Source organism: Anguilla rostrata, chromosome 2 (genome assembly GCF_018555375.3).
Source record: "Anguilla rostrata isolate EN2019 chromosome 2, ASM1855537v3, whole genome shotgun sequence".
Lineage (NCBI taxonomy): Eukaryota > Metazoa > Chordata > Actinopteri > Anguilliformes > Anguillidae > Anguilla > Anguilla rostrata.
This window is the reverse complement of record NC_057934.1, coordinates 45,439,245-45,459,404: the sequence shown is the minus strand read 5'-3', so window position 1 is coordinate 45,459,404 and position 20,160 is coordinate 45,439,245. Positions and strand designations below refer to the sequence as shown.

General features: G+C 39.4%; 1 protein-coding gene across 3 annotated transcripts; it reads left to right on the top strand.

Annotated features, from left to right (window-relative positions):
• Positions 1-189: 189 nt before the first annotated feature.
• Positions 190-18,516, top strand: si:dkey-26i13.8 (kinesin-like protein KIF19). 3 transcript variants are annotated; one of them, XM_064322519.1, is made up of 20 exons: positions 190-1,709; positions 2,544-2,624; positions 4,360-4,470; positions 4,705-4,792; positions 4,978-5,114; positions 6,725-6,850; positions 7,147-7,341; positions 8,343-8,495; positions 10,045-10,167; positions 10,361-10,517; positions 10,638-10,812; positions 11,061-11,262; positions 11,366-11,636; positions 12,110-12,231; positions 14,972-15,123; positions 15,303-15,390; positions 15,678-16,139; positions 16,677-16,836; positions 17,326-17,433; positions 17,552-18,516. In XM_064322519.1, the coding sequence occupies exons 1-20, from the start codon at positions 1,668-1,670 to the stop codon at positions 17,692-17,694; spliced, it is 3,096 nt and encodes a 1,031-aa protein (XP_064178589.1). In that variant the 5' UTR covers positions 190-1,667; the 3' UTR covers positions 17,695-18,516. The 3 variants fall into 3 exon arrangements, with proteins under 3 accessions (XP_064178589.1, XP_064178590.1, XP_064178591.1); XM_064322520.1 differs by lacking the exons at positions 190-1,709; positions 2,544-2,624; positions 4,360-4,470; positions 4,705-4,792 and adding an exon at positions 6,406-6,538 and having other exon boundaries at positions 4,980-5,114; XM_064322521.1 differs by lacking the exons at positions 190-1,709; positions 2,544-2,624; positions 4,360-4,470; positions 4,705-4,792; positions 4,978-5,114 and adding an exon at positions 5,481-5,790.
• The last annotated feature ends 1,644 nt before the right edge of the window (positions 18,517-20,160 follow it).

The following is a 20,160-nucleotide window of genomic DNA, read 5'->3' as shown; positions in this document are numbered from 1 at the left end:
GTTCTATATTTATTATAGTCGGATAAAGTAAACCTTGTCTGGTTTGCAGTTTTCGGGCTGTAATACATATGATGTATAATCAAAGGATGTTAATTGCTTGATTGTATCATGCAACACACCTGTATGGAAGCATCTGCATTCTTTGTTTCTCCACTCATTTATTCAGGTTTTTTCCTTTAATTTGTCACCCGTCTGTATTTGTATGACAGATATTCTGTACTGGTGTTAGATGCCAATTGAATTGCAACCGGCTGTGGGTGTTACAGAAGGTTTCCTAATAATTTTATTTAGGTGGGGGTCGGAAGTCATGGGGTGGTCTTTGTTGGGAGGCATGAGGTAAAACGTAAATGAAAGCCTGGTACAGCATGCTATTTATTATATTTGTGTAGTTGGCGTGGACAGAGGCAGTGGTCAATGACAAATTTGTCGTCATGTTTACCTGCAGTAGACAGCTGAAATTAGTTTAATTAAAAAGAACGATTTACCCATGTTATCACGGGATTGTAAGCTGTAATCGAACTTTGCTCTCCCCATGGACAGTGTCACCCGTGTTCCCATAAGGAAATTAGCCAGTCTACACTTCCGTCGGAAAATCTGTTACTATGGGAACAATGACGCTGTATAACCAAATTGTAAACACACGAAATGACCTAGCTAGCTAAATATAATTGATTCAACGAGTAAAGTATAAAGTATAATAATTGAATATAGTTGTTTTATTCGAACATTTTACCCGTTTAACGTAAATCGATCACGTCAGATATCTGCAAGCGAACTAAAGCTACCGCGAATCCCTGGACGGTGAACGTCCATAGCGTTAGCAAGACTAGTCTAACGTTAGCTACAGTTAGCTAGCTAGCCAAGTTAACATTAGCAAACGTAACGTTTTTCTTGTTAGTAACTATCTGCCGGACGAATTAACTAGCTGTATTTAGTTATGTATGTAGCTATAGCTGTTAGTTTTCTTATCAATCTGTGCTAGACTGCTGAACTTTCTTACCCGTCGGTAACGTTAAACAAACAAATATCCTTATTAACTCGTAATGTCTATTAAACACAAATGGCTTCGACGTTGCAATGATGATTTGGTTAACGTTAGTCTAGGTACTTGTCAGGTGATCGCTGGTGTTCCTGTATCACTGAAGTTAGCTGGCTGCCCTGCCCAGGCGATGATGACGTTTAATATTTTAGTACAGACAGCTGTTACTCGTGTAGCCGGCACTAACAAGTAAAGACTAAATGTATCCAGCAATTAGCTAGGCTACCTGAATGAAACCGACCTGATATATGAAGTCAAGTGAAGTGCGTCATGCAGCGCTCTAAAGTTGACTAGTTGTGTAAAACGTTATCTGACGTTACTGAGCTAACTGTCCTGACCTCTATAGACTGTCCCTAGCCTGTAAATGTGTGCCAGGTGATGAGAAACTCGCTTTCCTGGTGCTAGTTTTTCGGGAAGTGTCAGACGAACCTTCATTTGAACAGAGAGGTCAGCCTATGTGATAAACCGCTTAACGTCCCCTCTTGCATCCAGCAATCGGATTAAGGAGACTTCTGCGTAAAGTCTCCAACATATCCTAGGAACAATTTACTCAGTAACGATCTTGGTAGCAACTTATTTGTATAAGCAAAGCATGGAGTAGAATAAACATAAACGAATCCTGGACAATATGAAAGACCTGTCGGGGGAGTCCAAGGACCATCAGCTAACGGTAAGATGCAAGACTGTGCTAGCTACAAAAGTAACTGACGTTATCAATAAACGTTTCCAGTATGGGCATTACGATTCCACAGTGCAATCAACATGCTTTGGAACTGTAACCATTAAAGCAGTTTCTTCATTTAACCGTATTGCTAAATTATGATGCATAGCACTATCAATAATATACATACGTTGACGTTAATGCAGTTTGAAGGGACTTCAAGCGATTTAGTTTTGTGATACGGGTAAGTTATGATGGAACAACTTTTAATACTCTCATATGCGCTGCTGTTGACACAGCTAGATTATTTACTTTTGCATTTGCAAATACTAAATTCTGTGTGCAGCAATGTTTTGCTACGTTGCCACATTCGCGGAATTGTATTTGACAAATTTGGTTTGTCCTGTACGTATCTATTACCGCCCAGGATCACCCACTTGTTCAAAAACAACCACGTGTAATATGACAGTTAACTCATTTTACGTAATAAATATAAGTGGCAAATTTGCTGGGACTACTTGTCTTGAAATGAGAAAATCATACCGCGCACTAGACTAACCCCGAATAAATCGTAGAGGAAAAATTCTAAATACGCGTGTTTATATCTTAGTATACTTTACTTTTAATAATATTGAGGGCCATAGCCCTACTTAAAATACGTCGAAGTACTGCAAGTCGCTTATTGTTGTGATTTAGAAAAATTGTTTAAAAAAAAATTATTATTAAAGCTCGTAAAGTCTTGCATTTGAAAACATACCAACACTCAGTGAAAAAAGTGAGGTCATTGTTTCCCTCACGCTGTTTATAATGTATCTGTACCATAAATTATTATATTTTTTTTAGGTGGCACTTCGTATTCGTCCACTCAATGAGGCTGAAATAGACGAAGGGGCTACCATCGTTGCTCACAAAGTGGATGATCAGGTACGCTAATTGACAGAAGCAGCAGCAGGAGTTACCACATTGCACATGCATCTGCAAGTTGTTTTCCCTGAGCAATCTATCTCAGGATACATTTTGCCTGGTTAGGGAGCTTCAGAATTCTGAAGGATTAGAAGCGTGAGATTTTGTTTGCAGGTTGTTTTCCTTAGGATGTTTATTGTGTATTAATTTTCATTAATTAATTATTCAAGCATTGAAAGTCCTTTAACTGAGGAGAGGGCTGGGCTATCTGTGTTACACCCCTAAAACTAAACAAACTAAAAACTCCAAGATAAGACAGCATTGTTAAGCTGTGAAGTAAATAAAATATATTAATGCAATTTACTCCTGAAGGTTGTCCTTATTTTGTAAACAGCGATCTAAGGAGAGGAGACAAGATAAAACGTTTTGATATCGCATTTGTTTTATTGTAGGTAAATTATGGTCGAATGATCACATAATACATTGCAGATCACTCAGAAACTCAGCTGTTAAATGTATTTTTTGAATCATTGCTAACCGATGCAAAGTACATTATAGTCTTAGAGAAATTGCCCTCACTTTGTGAATAATGTTTTTAATTATAACGCAATCTTGCATGTGTGAATGAATTAATTTATAGACTTTGTTGGTTTGCTGAGAATTTGAATTGCAAGAGATCCTAGCAGGAGTTTTATTCTAGTTTAGGTAGTTAAGACTTAAGCTTTGTCTAAATCTTATGCAAATGCTGATTAATGAAAGGGGGCTTTATTTTGCTAGTTTTGCACTGGGGCCAAGTACCGTGAGAGTCTGCCAAGAGGCTGGAATAGAATGATCTTCTCATGTGGGAATAGACTTCTCCAGTGACTTTATGACCTATTCAGCTAAAAAATATAGACTTTACAATGCACATCTCCAGCGATGTTATTGCATTCTTATTAGAGTAATGCCTCCATGAATAATGTGTTGCAACACAATGTCTTGAAAATGGGCCATACTGAAGCTTTGTGAGTGCCAGTAGTTATTCTATAAGTCTATAAAATTGGGAAGTGTTATTTAATACAGATAAAGTATATATAAAGCATGATATAAGTGCAATTAAACACATAAATAAAATTGTGTAATCTTGTGTACACAAATGTAACATTAGGATTTAAACAGTAGTTGAGTACTTTCTGCAGTACATAATGCTGGATAGCACTGTGCAAGTAGGTTGGATTGCAAAACCCTGCGGTTTGCTTTTAAACTTGGTGATCTATTCACAATGTATTATGCATGGGTTGAATATATTTTTTCATTTGATTGAACTCAACAGATTTTCATCAAATTTAGATGATGTTTGTTTTCATAATACTATTAGGCTGGTTAATTATTAAACACATTTGAATATTTCATCTCCAATGTGATACTTTTCTGTAATTTAAAAAAAGCATGATTTGTGTACTGTCCACATTTTAATGACCATCATCCCCAACCACCACCACCCTCTGTTGACTTATAGGAAGAACCTATCAGAGTGCATTATTACTGTAGGGCCAATAACACTGCTGCAGAGCCCCTGATGTGGGATTTTGAGCTCAGTCGTATTGGTCATAGCCATTTGATATAATGCTTGAAACAACTGGAGGGATGTTTGCACCTTCAAGTTTGGTTGTATTGCACAGAACGTTTGTGTATGTGAATATGTTATTGTTTTTATATTGGAAGGAATCACTGAAGTCAGCCATATGCGGCTGTTTTTTGTCTCAATAAATTTTAGATGGTTGTCCTCGTGGATCCCTGTGAGGACTCAGATGACATTCTGCGTGCAAATCGGTCGAGAGGGAAAACATACATGTTTGATGTGGCATTTGATTTCACTGCTACGCAGGTATTAACTGTTCTTATCATAATAGTGATCGTCAAATTATAAGCAGGAGGGAGTTTTACTTATCTACCAGATCTCATTTGGTATTCAGTATTATTTGGGGTAACTTGCGGTACAGCCTCAGTTAAAGTGAATTTTATACTACAACTTCAGTACCTTTCAGTCCATCTATATTTAAATTATGCTTGTAAATAATCACATTTTAATGAGTTCTTTCTCCTGTTCTCTCCACTGTAGGAAGACGTTTATTTGGCAACCACAAAGAATTTAATTGAAGGTGTTATTTCAGGTTACAATGCCACTGTCTTTGCCTACGGACCAACAGGTATGGACAGAAACCTGAACACTGTGCATCTATATCTGAATGTCAGTTATGAATGTTCTGACCATTCAAATCAACATTGCATTCTCAATGCTTGTTTTATTCCTTCTGTATGTTCCCTTTCATTTCAATGTCATGTGCACACAGAGCAGAAATATCATATCTGATGCCCTTTTTGATGTTGCCAGGTGCAGGGAAGACTTACACAATGTTGGGGCTTGATTCTGAGCCAGGGATCTATATTCGTACCTTGAATGACCTTTTCAAAGCCATTGAGGCAAGCAATGAAGATACGAACTGCGCCGTTTATATGTCATATCTGGAGGTGAATGAAATCCTTTCTTTGTCTTATGGGTAGGGCCACTAGTTTGCCTCCACCATGTGACCTACAGGGATTTAAAGTTGTATTTCAATGGTTATCCTCCAGGGGTCCCCGTAAGCACTCTTAATGGCATGGTCAAGTGGCTAATCATGCAGTTTCTAATTGGAGACATTAAAAGAAATCAATTGGTTAATCTATTTTGGGGAGATTCAGGAAGGAATGTAAAAATGGATGGAAGTTTAAATGCTGTAAAAAGCATGTCTTTGAGCCAGTGGTCCTCGCTCCTGGTCCTGGAGAGCCGCAGAATCTGCTCGCTTTCGTAGTTACTCAGGACTTGAATAGCACTGCAATTGAAAAGTCTGTTCTTAAGGAAAAAACAAAAACCAGCAGACTCTGTGTCTCTCCAGGACCATGATTGAGTATCACTGCTGTGAAAAGAAAAATGCATCTATATAAAGCAGGTTTAAAAAAAAAAAAAAAACTTTATCAACTTATATTACTGTGCTGGTGCAAATGGCATAATTGTTTGAGAAGGGGCTTGACAAAGAGGCTATTGCAACCTCTAGCTGGTGGAGGACTGAAGTACCATGCAAGAAAACAAGGGGAGACAAACTGGTGGCCCTAGTTATGGGTGGCTGTGGAAGTCGATGTGAGACTGAAATTGGTACTACATGGATTGGTAACAGTTGTCTTTATTATTAATTTACTATTATGTTCCCCCTCCTACTTTTTCAGTTACAAGAAATGTTCTTTAGGGAGTATTGTAACATAACGTGATAATACATGGGGAATCCTGACTTTGAGAATTAAGTGCATACTTAAGCACATTTTATGCTTTTGGCTCAATATCATGTCCTGACTCAGACTTGTGTGCAACTTAAGTCTGACTAACTCTCTGAATATTGACTGAATATCTGAATATTGAAATGTTACTATGTCAAAATATTGCTGGACCCTAGTGTGTTAGTATCAAAGCTATATGGGTAAGCAAAAAGCATAAAATTTCAGTTAAAAGATCCTCAGTTCTTTTATTTTGTGTTATTTTGTCTGAGTTTTAAAGTCTCTATTTAGTGCACAGCAGTACGATGTCTTTGAGATCTTTCCCAACACAAAGTGGTTTTTGGTTTTGTTAGTCCCCAGTAAGGCGTGTGCCACAATTAGGAGTGGGAATGTCACATTTGTTATGCATTTTTTTCTAGTTATCTCATTTTCTTTGGGCGTGTTCCTATATCACTTCAGTCCAGAGATTTAAATATGGCCCTCAAATCCAAAACTGTTTTTCTTTTGTCCCTAGTAATTAACTGAATAGTTAATGCTACTGATGATTAGCCTGGTTGTCTTCACACCTGACTCCCAGGCGATGGGGGGAAATGGTTGAGGACCAAATGGTTGAGGACCATGCTCGAGGACCATGGTTTGAGTAACGGGTTAGTCTAACCATGCAATGTCTTTGCAGATTTACTGATGATTATTAAAATTACCCTTTTAAGGAATAACAGTCACAGTTCCATTTGTTGCATGAATTCTATGGGACAACTCTATATTTTTCTCCATAGAACTTATGAACTAATTATGCTCAATGCCTCTAAAATGCCTCTTATTTTATCTTGCAGATATACAACGAGATGATCCGTGACCTTCTGAACCCTGCATCTGGGTATCTAGACCTGCGAGAGGATGCCAAGGGTGAAATCCGGATTGCAGGCATCACAGAGTTCTCCACTAACAATGCAAAAGAGGTACGATTTACAGTTCCAAATACTGATGCTACTTAAGTATACCCCATGACAGTATGGAAAACCTTGATAAATTAAGGTTTTTAAAGTTTTAATGTAATTTTTCCTTAAACGTAATTTAACACAGTGCAGGTTTGGCTTGCTGCCATTGTCTTTGTCTTTGAACTGTTCTGGTTGCAGTAGAGGTTGAAATGAAAAGCAGCATACGTAGAAGGTCTCTAGGTCCACGTTTGGGAAGCACTGATGTAAGATGCCAAATCTGTAATCACTCTGGTGTTAATTTGGGCTTTGCATCTCAGATAATGCAACTGCTTACGAAAGGGAACAAACAGCGGACCCAGGAGCCTACTGCTGCCAACCAAACGTCATCACGCTCTCACGCTATCCTGCAAGTGACAGTCAAGCAGAAGAACAGGGTGAAGAACATTAACGAGGAGGTGCGGGTGGGAAAGCTCTTCATGGTGGACCTGGCCGGGACAGAGAGGGCCTCACAGGTGCGGCCAACGGCAAAGACCAACACTCTTTAGAGTTTGGTGTTTTCTCAAATTTCAGTCTCATCAATACTTAATCGTATGTACTTTCATTATTTATTGTGCTTATGAAGAAGTCATAGTCAAGTCAGAAGTCAAGTTACTTCTGTTTTTATATCTACAGTGGCAATGTCCTGTACTATGTTTTAGTTTACAAGTAGGTGCATGAATAAAAGATGGAATTTGCATTTCTAAAATTGAAATAGCAGCTCTCGAAAAGAGGACCAAATGTCTGAAAAGTTGGTGTTCACCTCATTTCAGGGAGCCATATGTAAATGCAGATCTACAAACTACAACCAGCTTGACAACATTGCATGTTTTATTCTGTGTTCCAGTGTTGCTTTTTAGTCCTTTTAAGTTATCTTTGTCTTTAACGCAGGACACTGCTTATACCTACATACCTATATAATCTGTACCTGCCATTTTGTCATCATCGGCTATTTATTTATCTTCTCTCACTCATGAATTTGTGAAATCTCAGATTGGCTGGAAATCTTTGAGCTGACTGTGCCCTGTCAGGTAGCCGGGGGTGTAGTGAACATCTACACACGTCCACTGATTTATTGTCTATTTTTCACTGTTGAAGTAGATGCACATGATTAGTATTTCCAAAAACACAACAACAGAAAGGCAACCTGTATATCAGTAGTACAATATAGTAATATTGTAGTTATATAACTTTGGGACTACCCTTGAAAAGCAGTGTTTTGGGTACATTTGGGCACAGTGCATCACGTGCGCTGCAGAGGTTTTTATTCGGATATGGTCCCCGATAAATCAATAAAATAACGAAATAATGGGCATGGGTATGCCAATTTTGGACCAACAGAGAAACAATTGAAGTGTGCCAGTTTTGTTCAAAATTATTCTTGACTTTGTGCTTAAAACAGTGATTTCTGGAAGACTGAGGGGGAAGCGCGTGATTTCCGCGTTTGTGTTTGAATATCACTCTGCTTCTTCCTCAGACGCAGAATCGTGGGAAGAGGATGAAGGAAGGAGCACACATTAATCGCTCCCTGCTTGCCTTGGCCAACTGTATCAATGCCCTGAGTGAGAAAGGTGGTAAAGGCGCCCAATTTGTCAATTACCGGGACAGCAAACTGACTCGGCTGCTAAAGGTAAGGGTTATCAATGGGAAGGGAGTCGTAAATCATGGTGACATCCACGTCTTCAATTTCCCTGTCTGTATGAATTGGTTTTAAATTGTGTAAAGTAAATGGACTGAGTTGGACGCAGTGTACGAGGAGGGAAGCCTACTGTTGTACCTGGTCAGTCACAGGCTTTTTGCTTTTGACACTCATTTTCTTTTGCTATCACGTTCTCTTCTCTCACCCAGCTTAGCCTATTACATTCACAAATTGCTTTTTTAAGAATCACAACTGATCCTGAATTGTGTAATTGTTCAGGTCATCGTGAAAATCCAGTGCCTACAGTGACACCATGGGGGTTTATGTGGTAATGCGAATTGAAATAATTTTGCCCTTGATAAATTGGTGTCATCAGCTCATATGCCTTAGTGTTAATTAACCGTGTTAATGGCCAGTGGGCAATTTTCATGGCTCTGTGGTATGTGTAGTGTGTATGTATTTCTCATTTTCATTTGTGTCTACTTACTTTTATTGGGGACGAGAGCAGCTTGATGTTAGGCTTATTATTTTCAACTAACCCCAAAAAATTATGTTTAAAAACAAGACTATTAAATTGAAAATGTAATGCAATAAGCTTGTTTTCCTGCAGTACATTTGCTTTTGGGTACAGTTGGCAATGGCTACAGATGACAAATAGTACGCATTCCTTAATGATGCTTTGCATTTTCTAAGCCAGAAAAATTAGCTTCTAAATTAATTGTCAGATTTATCCACAGCAACTCAGTGTTCCCCAGATACCATCAACTGCACTGCAGTTATACTAGAGAAAAGAATAGCAGTAATCAGAAAATGGTGGAAAACAAAAAACATTCAGGCCTTCTCAGAAGTGCAGTCAAATGCAACACAAAGGGTTTTGCTAAACCCATGAATATTGATGTAAGTGCATCAGATGTTGAATTAGGTTAGTCTTTTTAAAACGGCTTCTTGTTATGCTGGACTCAGACTACATGACCAACAACATCTTAAGATCACTGTACAGCTCGCACTACTCGACATTATATCCTGTACATTTTTGTCTCACTGACTTAGTGATGCACACCCCTAATGCCACGGCTAGGACTACTGCCTCTCAGTGAATTTGGCCATTTAATTGGTAATTGATATCTTTGAAAAGTATTAACAAATGAAATCAAATAAATTTATTTTACATGGTGGATGAGTGAGCTGTTTTAACTGTTGATGCACTGTGTTTGCTGTTTAGAGTGCCAGACAGTCAACGAGTGTGTTAGCTGTCAGAACTGCTGGATTCAAAAATGAATAATATTTTACTTTTTTCCTCACTTCCCTGACAGTCCTGATGGCGTCTTTGACTTGCTTTCACCTAGAGACGACTTGTCATGGCCGTGCGATCCAACAAGGTTCTGATTTGTGGAACCTGTCTGTGGCCTCCAAAATGTGTCCCAGACAGCTCAATTCTGGCAGAAAATTGTGTAGTGTGAGCCTGGCATTACTAGATTTAGGAGTCAGTTTATATAATCACTGCATGTTTAGAGAAAGCAATGTTGTCTTTAATTTGCAGGATGCTCTTGGTGGAAACAGTAGAACAGTGATGATCACTCACATTAGTCCTGCGAGCACTAACTTTGAGGAGTCCAGAAACACACTGATCTATGCAGACAAGGCCAAAAACATAAAAACTAAGGTAATTGTATATTTCAGCACTGCCATCCGATTGATGATTTGAGATGCATATCTTTTTCTAACCAACCTTATTGTGCCAATAATATGAATACATACAGTGGTAGATTATGTGAGTGGAGTAATTTTGCAACTTTCGAAGAGTTGATAATGTTGGTTTCCAGTAACGCTGGCTTGATGTTTTTATTCATTAACAGGTAAAACGCAACCTGCTGAATGTCTCTTACCATATAGCCCAGTACACCAGCATCATTGCAGACCTTCGCAAAGAGATTGAGAGATTAAGAGCCAAGATAGATGAACAGGGTCAAGAGCACAAGAAGGGAGAGAGGGCTGACATACGTGATGTCCAAGGTCAGTGAAACGTCTCAGAAGTAAATAAGCAGTAAAAGATAAAAGGGCCGTTGGATCCCTGAGTTGGCCCTTCTGGAGGATGACGTGCCGTGGGTGTGTGTGTGTAACTGTCCTGCCCAGCGGAGGTCCAGCAGCACTCCGCCCAGTACAGCCGCAGGGAGCTGGGCCGGCTGCGGGAACAGCTGCTCTCGGCTTTCCGGGAGCAGATGGAGATCCGTCGCAGCCTGGTGGAGCTGGAGAACTGCAACATGGAGCTGCATATCGACACCTCCAGGCACCTGGTCACCATCTCAGAGTGAGCAGCACTTAGTGTCGGACCTTAACATGCATTTCAGTGGGTGCCTTATGTGGAAAGTGCTAGAGTCATAAATATGTTGTGTTTGTATCCCCTACTGTGATAAATGGTAGCCAGCATGTTATATTGTAATTAGGGGGGTGGGTCTCTGAGGTTTACCAGAACAGGTTTTTGAGACCCTTGTAATGATGTGTTTCTGTGGTGGGAGATGGTTGGTTCTGAAGATGGATACTCCACCCTGTTTACAGCTGGGAAAGGGAGAGGGCCCGGTGTGCTAAGAAATGGAGGGATGAAAGGTACGGTGAGAAGGTGGATAAAGACAGAGAAGTGGAGTGGGAGCAGGACAGCGGCGGTGAGGACGTGGACTCCACGGAGCCCCAGGACGTCACCGTGGCTCGGGAGGAGATCAGCACGCTGCTGGCTGAGCAAAGGAAAACCATGGCGCTAAAGGTATCAAACGCATCCTACTCACTAAATCCCTCCTGGAGGTGCCTTGGCATTTACTCTGGCTGGAGGGCTATGATGTGCTTGGCATGTTTCCTCTTTGCATCAGTCAGACTTGGAGGAGAAGCTGGCGAGCATGACGCTGAAGTCCTCCAAGATGGAGGAGCTGCTGCCGAAGAGTATTAGCAACGAGGAGCAGCGGGAAATCCTGACGCTGCTCTGCAAAGTGCACGAGCTGGAGGTGGAGAACACGGAGATCCAGTCCGCGGTGCTGTGCAAGGAGAACCTGATGCGCACCAAGGACTTCATCATCCAGCGCTACGAGCATCACAGGGCGCTGTGCGACGAGGTCATACAGCAGCAGAGAGCCATCATCGAAGGTGCTGAATGTCAGGCACAAACGTATCCGCACTGACGAGCGTTCACCTGTAACTGTGCTGCGGCTTATCAGTCATTCCCAGGCTTTCCCTCAGTATTCTCACAGCGTGTAGCCAAAGGTCCTTTCCATTGTTATGCTAAGTTTTCAAAGCAGGATCACAACTTCCTGTCACTGCTATCACCGAGCCCCTTCTGCTTCGCCAAAGGTGCTTATGTTGCTGCCTATTTCGTTACAGAAGGTGACATCGTCTCCTACAGCGGGGAAAAGGGCATTATCAATTATCTTAGCTGGGTACCTTGTTTGGTCTTAAGTTTGGCAGTCACACAAGGGCTGTGATTCAGCTCCCCTAGCAGACCTACCTTGCATCTGCTTGCCTGGGGAAGTTTGGATATTTTAGTTTCTTTATTAATTATTATTATTATTTTTAATTCCTTATTTATTTTTAAAGACTAATCATATTTTGTCTGTTTCCAGACCATCGGATGCCTGTGCCCCATGAGCTGGATGAGCTCTACGCATTGTATTACAGTGAACTGAATAATCGGAGCATTGACCAAGTTCTCAGTCTCCATACAATTACATCCAGCACAATGAGGGTAAGACCTGTCCTGCAGGTACAGAGTGATAAGGCTGTATGAATACATACCTGAATTCATTGCATATTCTTACTTTTATGTTTAAATAAATTCTGCACGTTTATTATAAAATGATGAAAACAGTCAAGCATATTGTATCAGTTATACCCAGAGTTAAAATATTAAAAAGTAGGACCATTTGCAGTGTTTGGTCATTTGTGTGTTGGAAAAAATAGCTAAAGGCAGTTACGTTTTTAAATGAACTGCAGGTTTAAAATGTGCTTCTTTCAGGCTTGCTAGACATCATGGAAAAATAATTAATATAGGCAATATTCAATATCGCGCAAATGTTTGTTGCCCGTTAATTATGAAAAACGCTTACTTTTTCCATTTCATCATGCAATAATTGTATTTGCAATAAATGTTGACCCTGACTTGGAAACAGAATGTGCTTTAGTGCCTGATAAATTTAGCCCAGATTTATTAAGAACATTGGCATTGCTCTACATCATTATTACAGTCCAATTTGAGGCATTGATCATAAAAGACAGTGTTCAAACCACTAATGACAAAATTCTCATTATGTAAATATAAAGAATACCAGACCAATTGAATCTCTCAAGGTTATGTGGTCAAGTGAAGGCATCCTATTATTCCTCTCAAAATTTTAACTGTAACTATAAGAAATGTTCTTTTATATATCGGCTTCCAACTTGAGAAAAACAACTGTACATGCAGCCTAAGTTGTTGTTCAACGATTTGACTTAGCACTGTTAGTATTTTTCCCATATGCATTCTTTAACATTCAAATAATAATGAATTTACTATTGAAATATACAGTATGTAGTGTATTGTATATTTAATGTATTAGGTCACCTTATGACAGTCAGAATGCTTATGTGGAAACTGCCTTACAGATCATAAGTATAAGGTTAATAAAATGCTGAAAGATTTATAATGTATCAACTGAACTAGAAACCAGCAACATGTAGACATGCTGCATTCATTTGAGCAGCCATTAGAATTATAAAAACATGAGCTTATATTGAACAGCTTTGTTTAATTGTCATAGGTTCAACCTCTTAAGTTGCCCTCTCCTGTTGATTGTACCCAACAGTTTGCTAAGTCTATATTCACTATGCCACAATTTGTCAGATGGTGTTTATTACACAAAGTATTTGGGTTTTTACTTGCTTGTGATCAGAATGTGCTTCCTAGTTTAGTTCCGCTGCCTGATTTTTCGAGCCTGTGCAATATGACAGATTTTAATTAGACTTATTAAACAGTGATGCCTAGATAGCTAAGTTAAGTCCAACTATTGAAAACGTGCATAATCTTATCCATGAAATGCTGAGATGATTTACCTCAAATGTGTTTGAATAGGAAAACTGCTGGGTCTATAAAACTCACAATGTTGTTATACTGCTTTCTTTGACTGAGCAGAGAGCATATTTTCTGCTCTGTCAATGTATGACATAAAATTCCAATCTCCTGCCACATTGATGCATGCCAAGGTCATTCATTTAAATTTTAACAATGTGAAGTTACAAATAGATGTAAGAGGTCGTTATGTTTTTCTTTTCTGCTGCTTCCTCATAAATGCCCTGCAGCCTTTCAGTTTGAACTGCAATTATCTGCGCCCTTTTCATCACGGTGCAAAGGAAAATGATGGGACACATTAACACATCGCATTAACACACTGCAACAAGCTTGCAACCTGGAGTAAATTATCAGGCATTTTTATTTTAGCAGCATAGTTATAGTTATTATAGAGCAGTGCCATTAACACAGGCCTGAAGGATCATCTGAATATCAGGTCAATCATCCAATTACATTTTGCTTCCCGATAAGAAGGGTTGATCACAAGGGCAGAAGGCAGGAGCAGTTGTATTCATGTGTGCTGCACTGTTAACTAACTGTATGGCAGCAGAAAGATATAGTACAGTCAAAGTGCTGTGTGAGAGCCAGGAGAATCTGCTGGCTGACAGATTTAGATGGCAGCAGGGGCATAAGATACTGTCACAAATTTATCACTGCCATTTATCATTGAGGATTCTTGATCAGGGCAGAAAAATGCACCATTTCCAACATCTGTTTTTTTAATACATTCAATGTATTTTTAACAATTTCCTTTTCAATTTAAGTTTGTTTTTGATATGTACATATTAGTACAGCAGCTCATCCATGCACTGTTTTTGTATTGTATGTCTTTATAAAAAAAGAAAGATAAAAAAAGCCAAGAAAGATAAAATAAGATAATTTCATAGTTAAAATAGTGTGTACACAAACCACACTAATAATTTCATAGTTAAAGTAGTGTGTAGACTACCATCCTGTAGGTTTTCATTTGAACCCTAATTTGTCATGTCTACCTCTAGTGTCTGAATGAGGCGGGCATTGTTAGGCTTGGAGTGAAAACCTATAGGATGGTAGATCTCCAGGAACAGGGTTACTACTTTGTTGTTGATAATCATATTTACAGACACTTGTTAGAGGCCAAGGAGTCTTAATCAATATATACCAGCACTCTGGGTGGAAAGTTGAGTGGTTGCCTGCAGAGAAAAAAAACATTTTACTTTAGTCCATCGCTGATTTAGGTCAATGACAGGGTTATTTGTCATTGTTAAAATATTTGGCTTTTATTTTCCCATCTTATTACAAGATGCCTCAATAAACAGTTTGAGATAGAAACACCTAAAACATGCATAATTTAAAACTGGATGACCAGTATGGTAACTTTTTAATTTTTTTGCATTTCTAGGATGGATCGGTATTGAAAGTAGCAAAGCAGCTGAACCTTGGGGATTTGATTCCTGACTCGGATAGAGAAGAGCTCAGCCCAAGGGCAGCTGTGCAGGACAGCAGGACCGCTCGAAATAAGTTTCCCCCTACTTCAGTAGGTAATCATAACAGGTAATCATTCAGGTGTGTGTCTGTGTGTGTGTGTGTGTGTGTGTGTTATGGCCAGATTTATTTGACTTGTTTCACTTGTAATACCTGTTGATAATAATATTTAATCATCTTGTAAGCAATAAGAATGTTTGGAGCATGCTGAACTGTCATTTTTAACCGAACACATTTGTTGTTGTCAGTGAAGGTAGTAAGGTATTCAAATCCACTTCAAAATCCCGTCAGATGAAACACAGCCATATTTCATCCAGTCCACCTCCATTAACTCAGGTAACTTATTCTGTATTTTACAGTAACATTTTTAGATGTGAATGGAAATGCAAAAAATTATTTCTTTTGCTATTTCTTTTTAGTCATAAATATTTTTCAGTATGATTATATAATATTAAGGTCACCCCTACCATCTACAATAAAATTGGGGTTTTCAGTCTGCACTATTAGCACATAATTTTGCATCATAACTTTGGACATAAAACTGTAATACTGCACTAAATCCTTGCTGGAAGCTCTGTTCGGTTAATACATGCGTGCATTATTTTCACTCGTAAACAAACTAGCTCCCCAGTGGGAAGGACAGCAGTCGGCAGTCTGAGCAGGTCAGCCCAGAGACTATGAAGGAGATTGTGTCGGACACAAAGAGCATCTCGGTGATCGCGGCCAAGCGGCGCTCGCGCATGCAGGCCCTGGAGCCGGCCAGCAGGCTGTCCCTGGCCCAGGAGAGGAGCCTGATGTCAGTGCAGTCCCTGGAGGAAGGGGAGGACGCCTCAGACAGGGCTGCCTCCGAGTCCCAGGGCCCCCCCACCGCCGCCCCCGCCCCCCTGAAGCCAGCGGTCAGTATCGACGACCTGGCCCCCTCTACCCCTGAGGAGCTGGAGGCCAGGAAGGCCCCGCCCAGGGCCCCTAGGAGCTCGCAGTCCGCCTCCAAGAAGGACGCGCAGAAAGCCGGCCGGAGGACCAGCTCCGTGGAGAGGCGCGTGCGGAAGAAGCGGTCCAAGTCTTTCGAGGTCAACTCAAAGAGGGTATGCTCCTGACGGCGCACTAAAATGAAATGAACCTTTGTGTGCTCGCCTAGCTGTGCTCGCTGGCTGGCAGGAAAATCTTTCACTGCAATTCTATGAGCCCTTTCATATGTACTCTGCGTGAGTATAATCAAGATTTAGGCTGAATGAAGAGATTGCTCCTCATTGCAGAACACTCGATTTTAATTGGGATCTATTTCTCAGAAAAATAAATGTTCTTTATTCATAAATAATCACTTTATAATTTGTAAGCATGAGTGTTTTTGCAATATATGTATTATTTATTTCCTTTAATTCCTGTTATGAAAACGTTGTATTCTTTTAATGTAGTTGCATTTTCATAACCAAGGCACCAACATCAAAAGATGAAAACATTTTAGGCAAAACACCTTAGCAGTACAACTCTGCAGTCAGCTCTTTACCTCTGTGTCTCATGTTAGGGTTGTCTTACCTCTGTACTACAATTCAATTATAGGTTTCATGTCGTAATTGATGTTTTCTAAACAACAGAGTGACAGGTTGTATTATATCCTCTAGAAGTTCAAGATCAGCACCTCCAGGAATCCAGGTCTTGAAAGCATTTCAGACAACAGATTACAACATTCACAAAATGCAAACCAGTTCCTGCACAAGAATGTGGGAAATCCTTCAACGCCACCAGCAACCAAGGTTAAATATCCCATCTCTCATCACACAGGTACAGTATTTGTTAATGTTAAATAAATTCATATAATCATTAGCATTACTGATTATACAATTTTAACGTTATATATCAGAGTAATATGAAAACTGCAGTAATTTCACGAGTTGCCAAGGTAACAGGCCAGAATAGTGTTTTAGTCCTACAGAAAGCATGAAGAGATAAAGGGAGAAGTGTGAGTTCTCCTTTATACCTTTGTGGTTGAAGCGAAATAATATTAAATATTATTATAAAATTATATTATAAAATATTTATATATTTTGTGTTTGGTTGTTTTGTGGCCTGGTCTTCTAACAGGGAGCCAGTTGAAGAGAACTGTAAATGAGCATGAATTAAAGATGACAGAAACAGGTCTGTCTGCCAAACAGATCTCAATCATGTGGCTGCACTTACTCGCTTGCTTCATTGCTTGCAGAGTATACTCTGTGGCCTTTAATGACCATCACTGTATTTATGTTATGATAATTATTATTTATTATGCTTAAGGCGAAAGCCAAATCCAGAAGCTGGAGATGCGTGGTACTCCACCCAGCACCATTCACCAGAAGAATGCAGAGGGAAGAGGAGGTCAGACCATCTGCAAACGAGTCAGAGGTCTGTGTGTTAGGAACCGTGCTCATTCTAGAATCATTTAGCTTGCTTCTACCTTAGTATATACATGTGGAGTTTGACAATGTTAAATGAACCTTGTGTTCCATAATTTATTTTTTAGGCCCTTCAGATATCTTCAGCAAAAATCAGCTGCTTCCGCAGCCTGGGAATTTTAAACGAACAGGCAATGCCAATGCAAGACACAAGGGAACAACTGATAGCAACATCAAAAGTGAAACTCGCCACAGAAAAGGAGCACAATGAATTTTGGAACAACAGCCAACAGTTTGTATGGATATGCAAAAGATGTGTTCCAAAAGGACAAATGGGTTCAAGCAAAGCACTCTATTATCCATCAACTGCACGCTAGTCCAAAAGAAGCTTTAGTTTTGAAGCAGCTCTTTTGGACTGGCCCGCAGAGTATCAGCACCCACCAATGTCGAAACCACATAAATTTATCTTAACCTTTTCTTTTTTACTCTTCTTACATAATTCTGAGTGGCGTAAGACTCTAAACTATATTTAGTGAGCAACACAATGCTTTGTTGTTTTGCAAGAAAGATGTGCAGGAGTGAGTGTATATATATTATAACTCTCTCGTTTTGTTAATTTGTGTAGAAATTGTTTTCTTGGTCAGTAATATATTGGAAATCTGTATGTATTTTACTAATTTAAACCATTTTTGTCTGTTTTGTCAGAAAGTATTTTTTTTTTCATATTTATCTAGAAACCATTCTGGGATTGAGGGTATGATTTTAGTTTTTAGTGTGTTTCGATGGGCCCATACAGATTTTATAGGCAATGAATGATATTTTAGAAACTTATAGACATTTCTGATGGCCAGCTGGCTTTACAGTGGCTGGTGAGAAAATATATTTCAAATGACTCCAAAGCAGCTTGTGCGGTGATGTCATGTTTATCACCGCTGTAAATATGAACAGATGCAGCCTCAGGTAATATAACATCACTGTACAAGCCTGCCTCAGAGTTACTAAAGTATTGTCTTGTTGTTTTGTGGCCTGATGGGGAGCCAGTGCAGCAGACTGGAAAATAGCATGAATTGATGAATTAAAAGAATAGCATGTCTATCCGCCAAGCATATCTCAATCACATGACTGCACTTGCTCTTTTGCTTAATTGATCGCAGATTATACTTTGTGGTCTTTAATAATAATCATCACTGTATTGCACGTTGCGTGCACCATAGGAAAAAGTTGCAGCTCAAATGTAATTAAAGAATGTTCTGAAGATTAGTCGGTGAATAATGACCAGTGGATGCACAATGTGCTGCTTTGGAGTTACTTGAACTGTGCTTTCTTAAGACCACAAAACCCCAAATACCCCATACCAGCCATTGTAAATCCAGCTGGTCATCAGAAACTTCTCTTAGCATCTACAGCAGGGATCATCAACTCTGGCCCTCAAATCCAAATCCAGCCCTGGTTTTCTTTTCTCCCGGGTAATTAGTGCTACTGATTGGCCAGACTGACTTCACACCTTACTCCCAGGCAAAGGGAGGGTGGAAAACCAGCAGTTCTCGGCCCTCGAGGACCGTGAGTTGCTGATCCCTGATCTACAGTATCCTTTATAGCTCGTAAAAAATGGGCTAGTAAAAAAATAAACACTAAAACTGAAATCATCAAAAAGCCACAGCACGTTAAGTATCATTTAACACAGGGATGTCATATCATTTAACACAACAGCCAATCAGTTTCAGGATTCTGTGCCTACTTTTGCATTTAATTATTTAATTAGCTCAACCATATCTTGATCTGACATTTGTATAAGCACAAGCTATAGCCAGAGACTGTGGGTGTGTTCTAAAGATTTTACTGTGCTCAACTACAGGAGTGAATCAGTATAGTTTATAGAGCTGTCAGAAAACTATAACTAAAGTCATTGGTTGGAACAAAAACCAGCACGCAGACTGGCCCTCCTGGTCCAGAGTTGTGCACCCCTGCTTTAACATCAGGTATGCAACTTAATGTGCAACTTTTATGTTAGCCTCCCCAGTTAGTATGTGATGAAGTAGGATTTCATTTTTTTCGTAAATGATATGTATAATTACAACTGGACTTAATTTTGCAATGCTCAACTTAAAAACTTAGAGATAGAGATAGAGGTGAAAAACCCAAGTTGTATAAGGGAGTCGAGCTACACATTCCAAAACTGGCAGAATGTAGTGAAGCTAAACTAGCTACATTTTTATTAATGTGAAGTAAAATACTAGATAGCTACCTAGAAATTTGCCTGTCTAGTTGTCCCTAATTGATAAATGTGACACTAACTATGAATGTCCATTACTTTATTATAGGCTAAGTGGAAGCGAGTTAGCTAATCACTACCAGTGCATCATTGCATATGAATTACCAATCTTGGATATGTTGGAGGCAGACATGCATTTCAAAGCTAATTGATCACACAGTAGATGTGCTGACGGTCTGGACTACAAATATTAAGATTGCGAGAGCTAGCAACTTAGAAGTAGCTAATGACAGTTTATTAAAATGTGGCTAAATTTGCACCGATTGACCTACGGTAATTATGTTCAGTTAGCTAGCAGACACTCTCACCAGAGTGAATTGGCTGCAATGCAAGTAAAAACACCAGCGACCGTATGTGCAACATCATTATAATACTAAATGTAAGTGGGTTTATGCCATAATAGAAATCAAATGCATAATAACACATAAAATAAAGGAGTCGTATCTAATTAGTATCCATAAAGCC

What these genes read in the sequence shown, in the direction of transcription:
- si:dkey-26i13.8 (XM_064322519.1), top strand. Translation starts at nt 1,668, where the DNA reads ATGAAAGACCTGTCGGGGGAGTCCAAGGACCATCAGCTAACG. An exon ending in CTTTGCCTACGGACCAACAG is followed by an intron (nt 4,793 to 4,977) that starts GTATGGACAGAA and finishes TGATGTTGCCAG; the next exon opens with GTGCAGGGAAGACTTACACA. An exon ending in TTTATATGTCATATCTGGAG is followed by an intron (nt 5,115 to 6,724) that starts GTGAATGAAATC and finishes TTTATCTTGCAG; the next exon opens with ATATACAACGAGATGATCCG.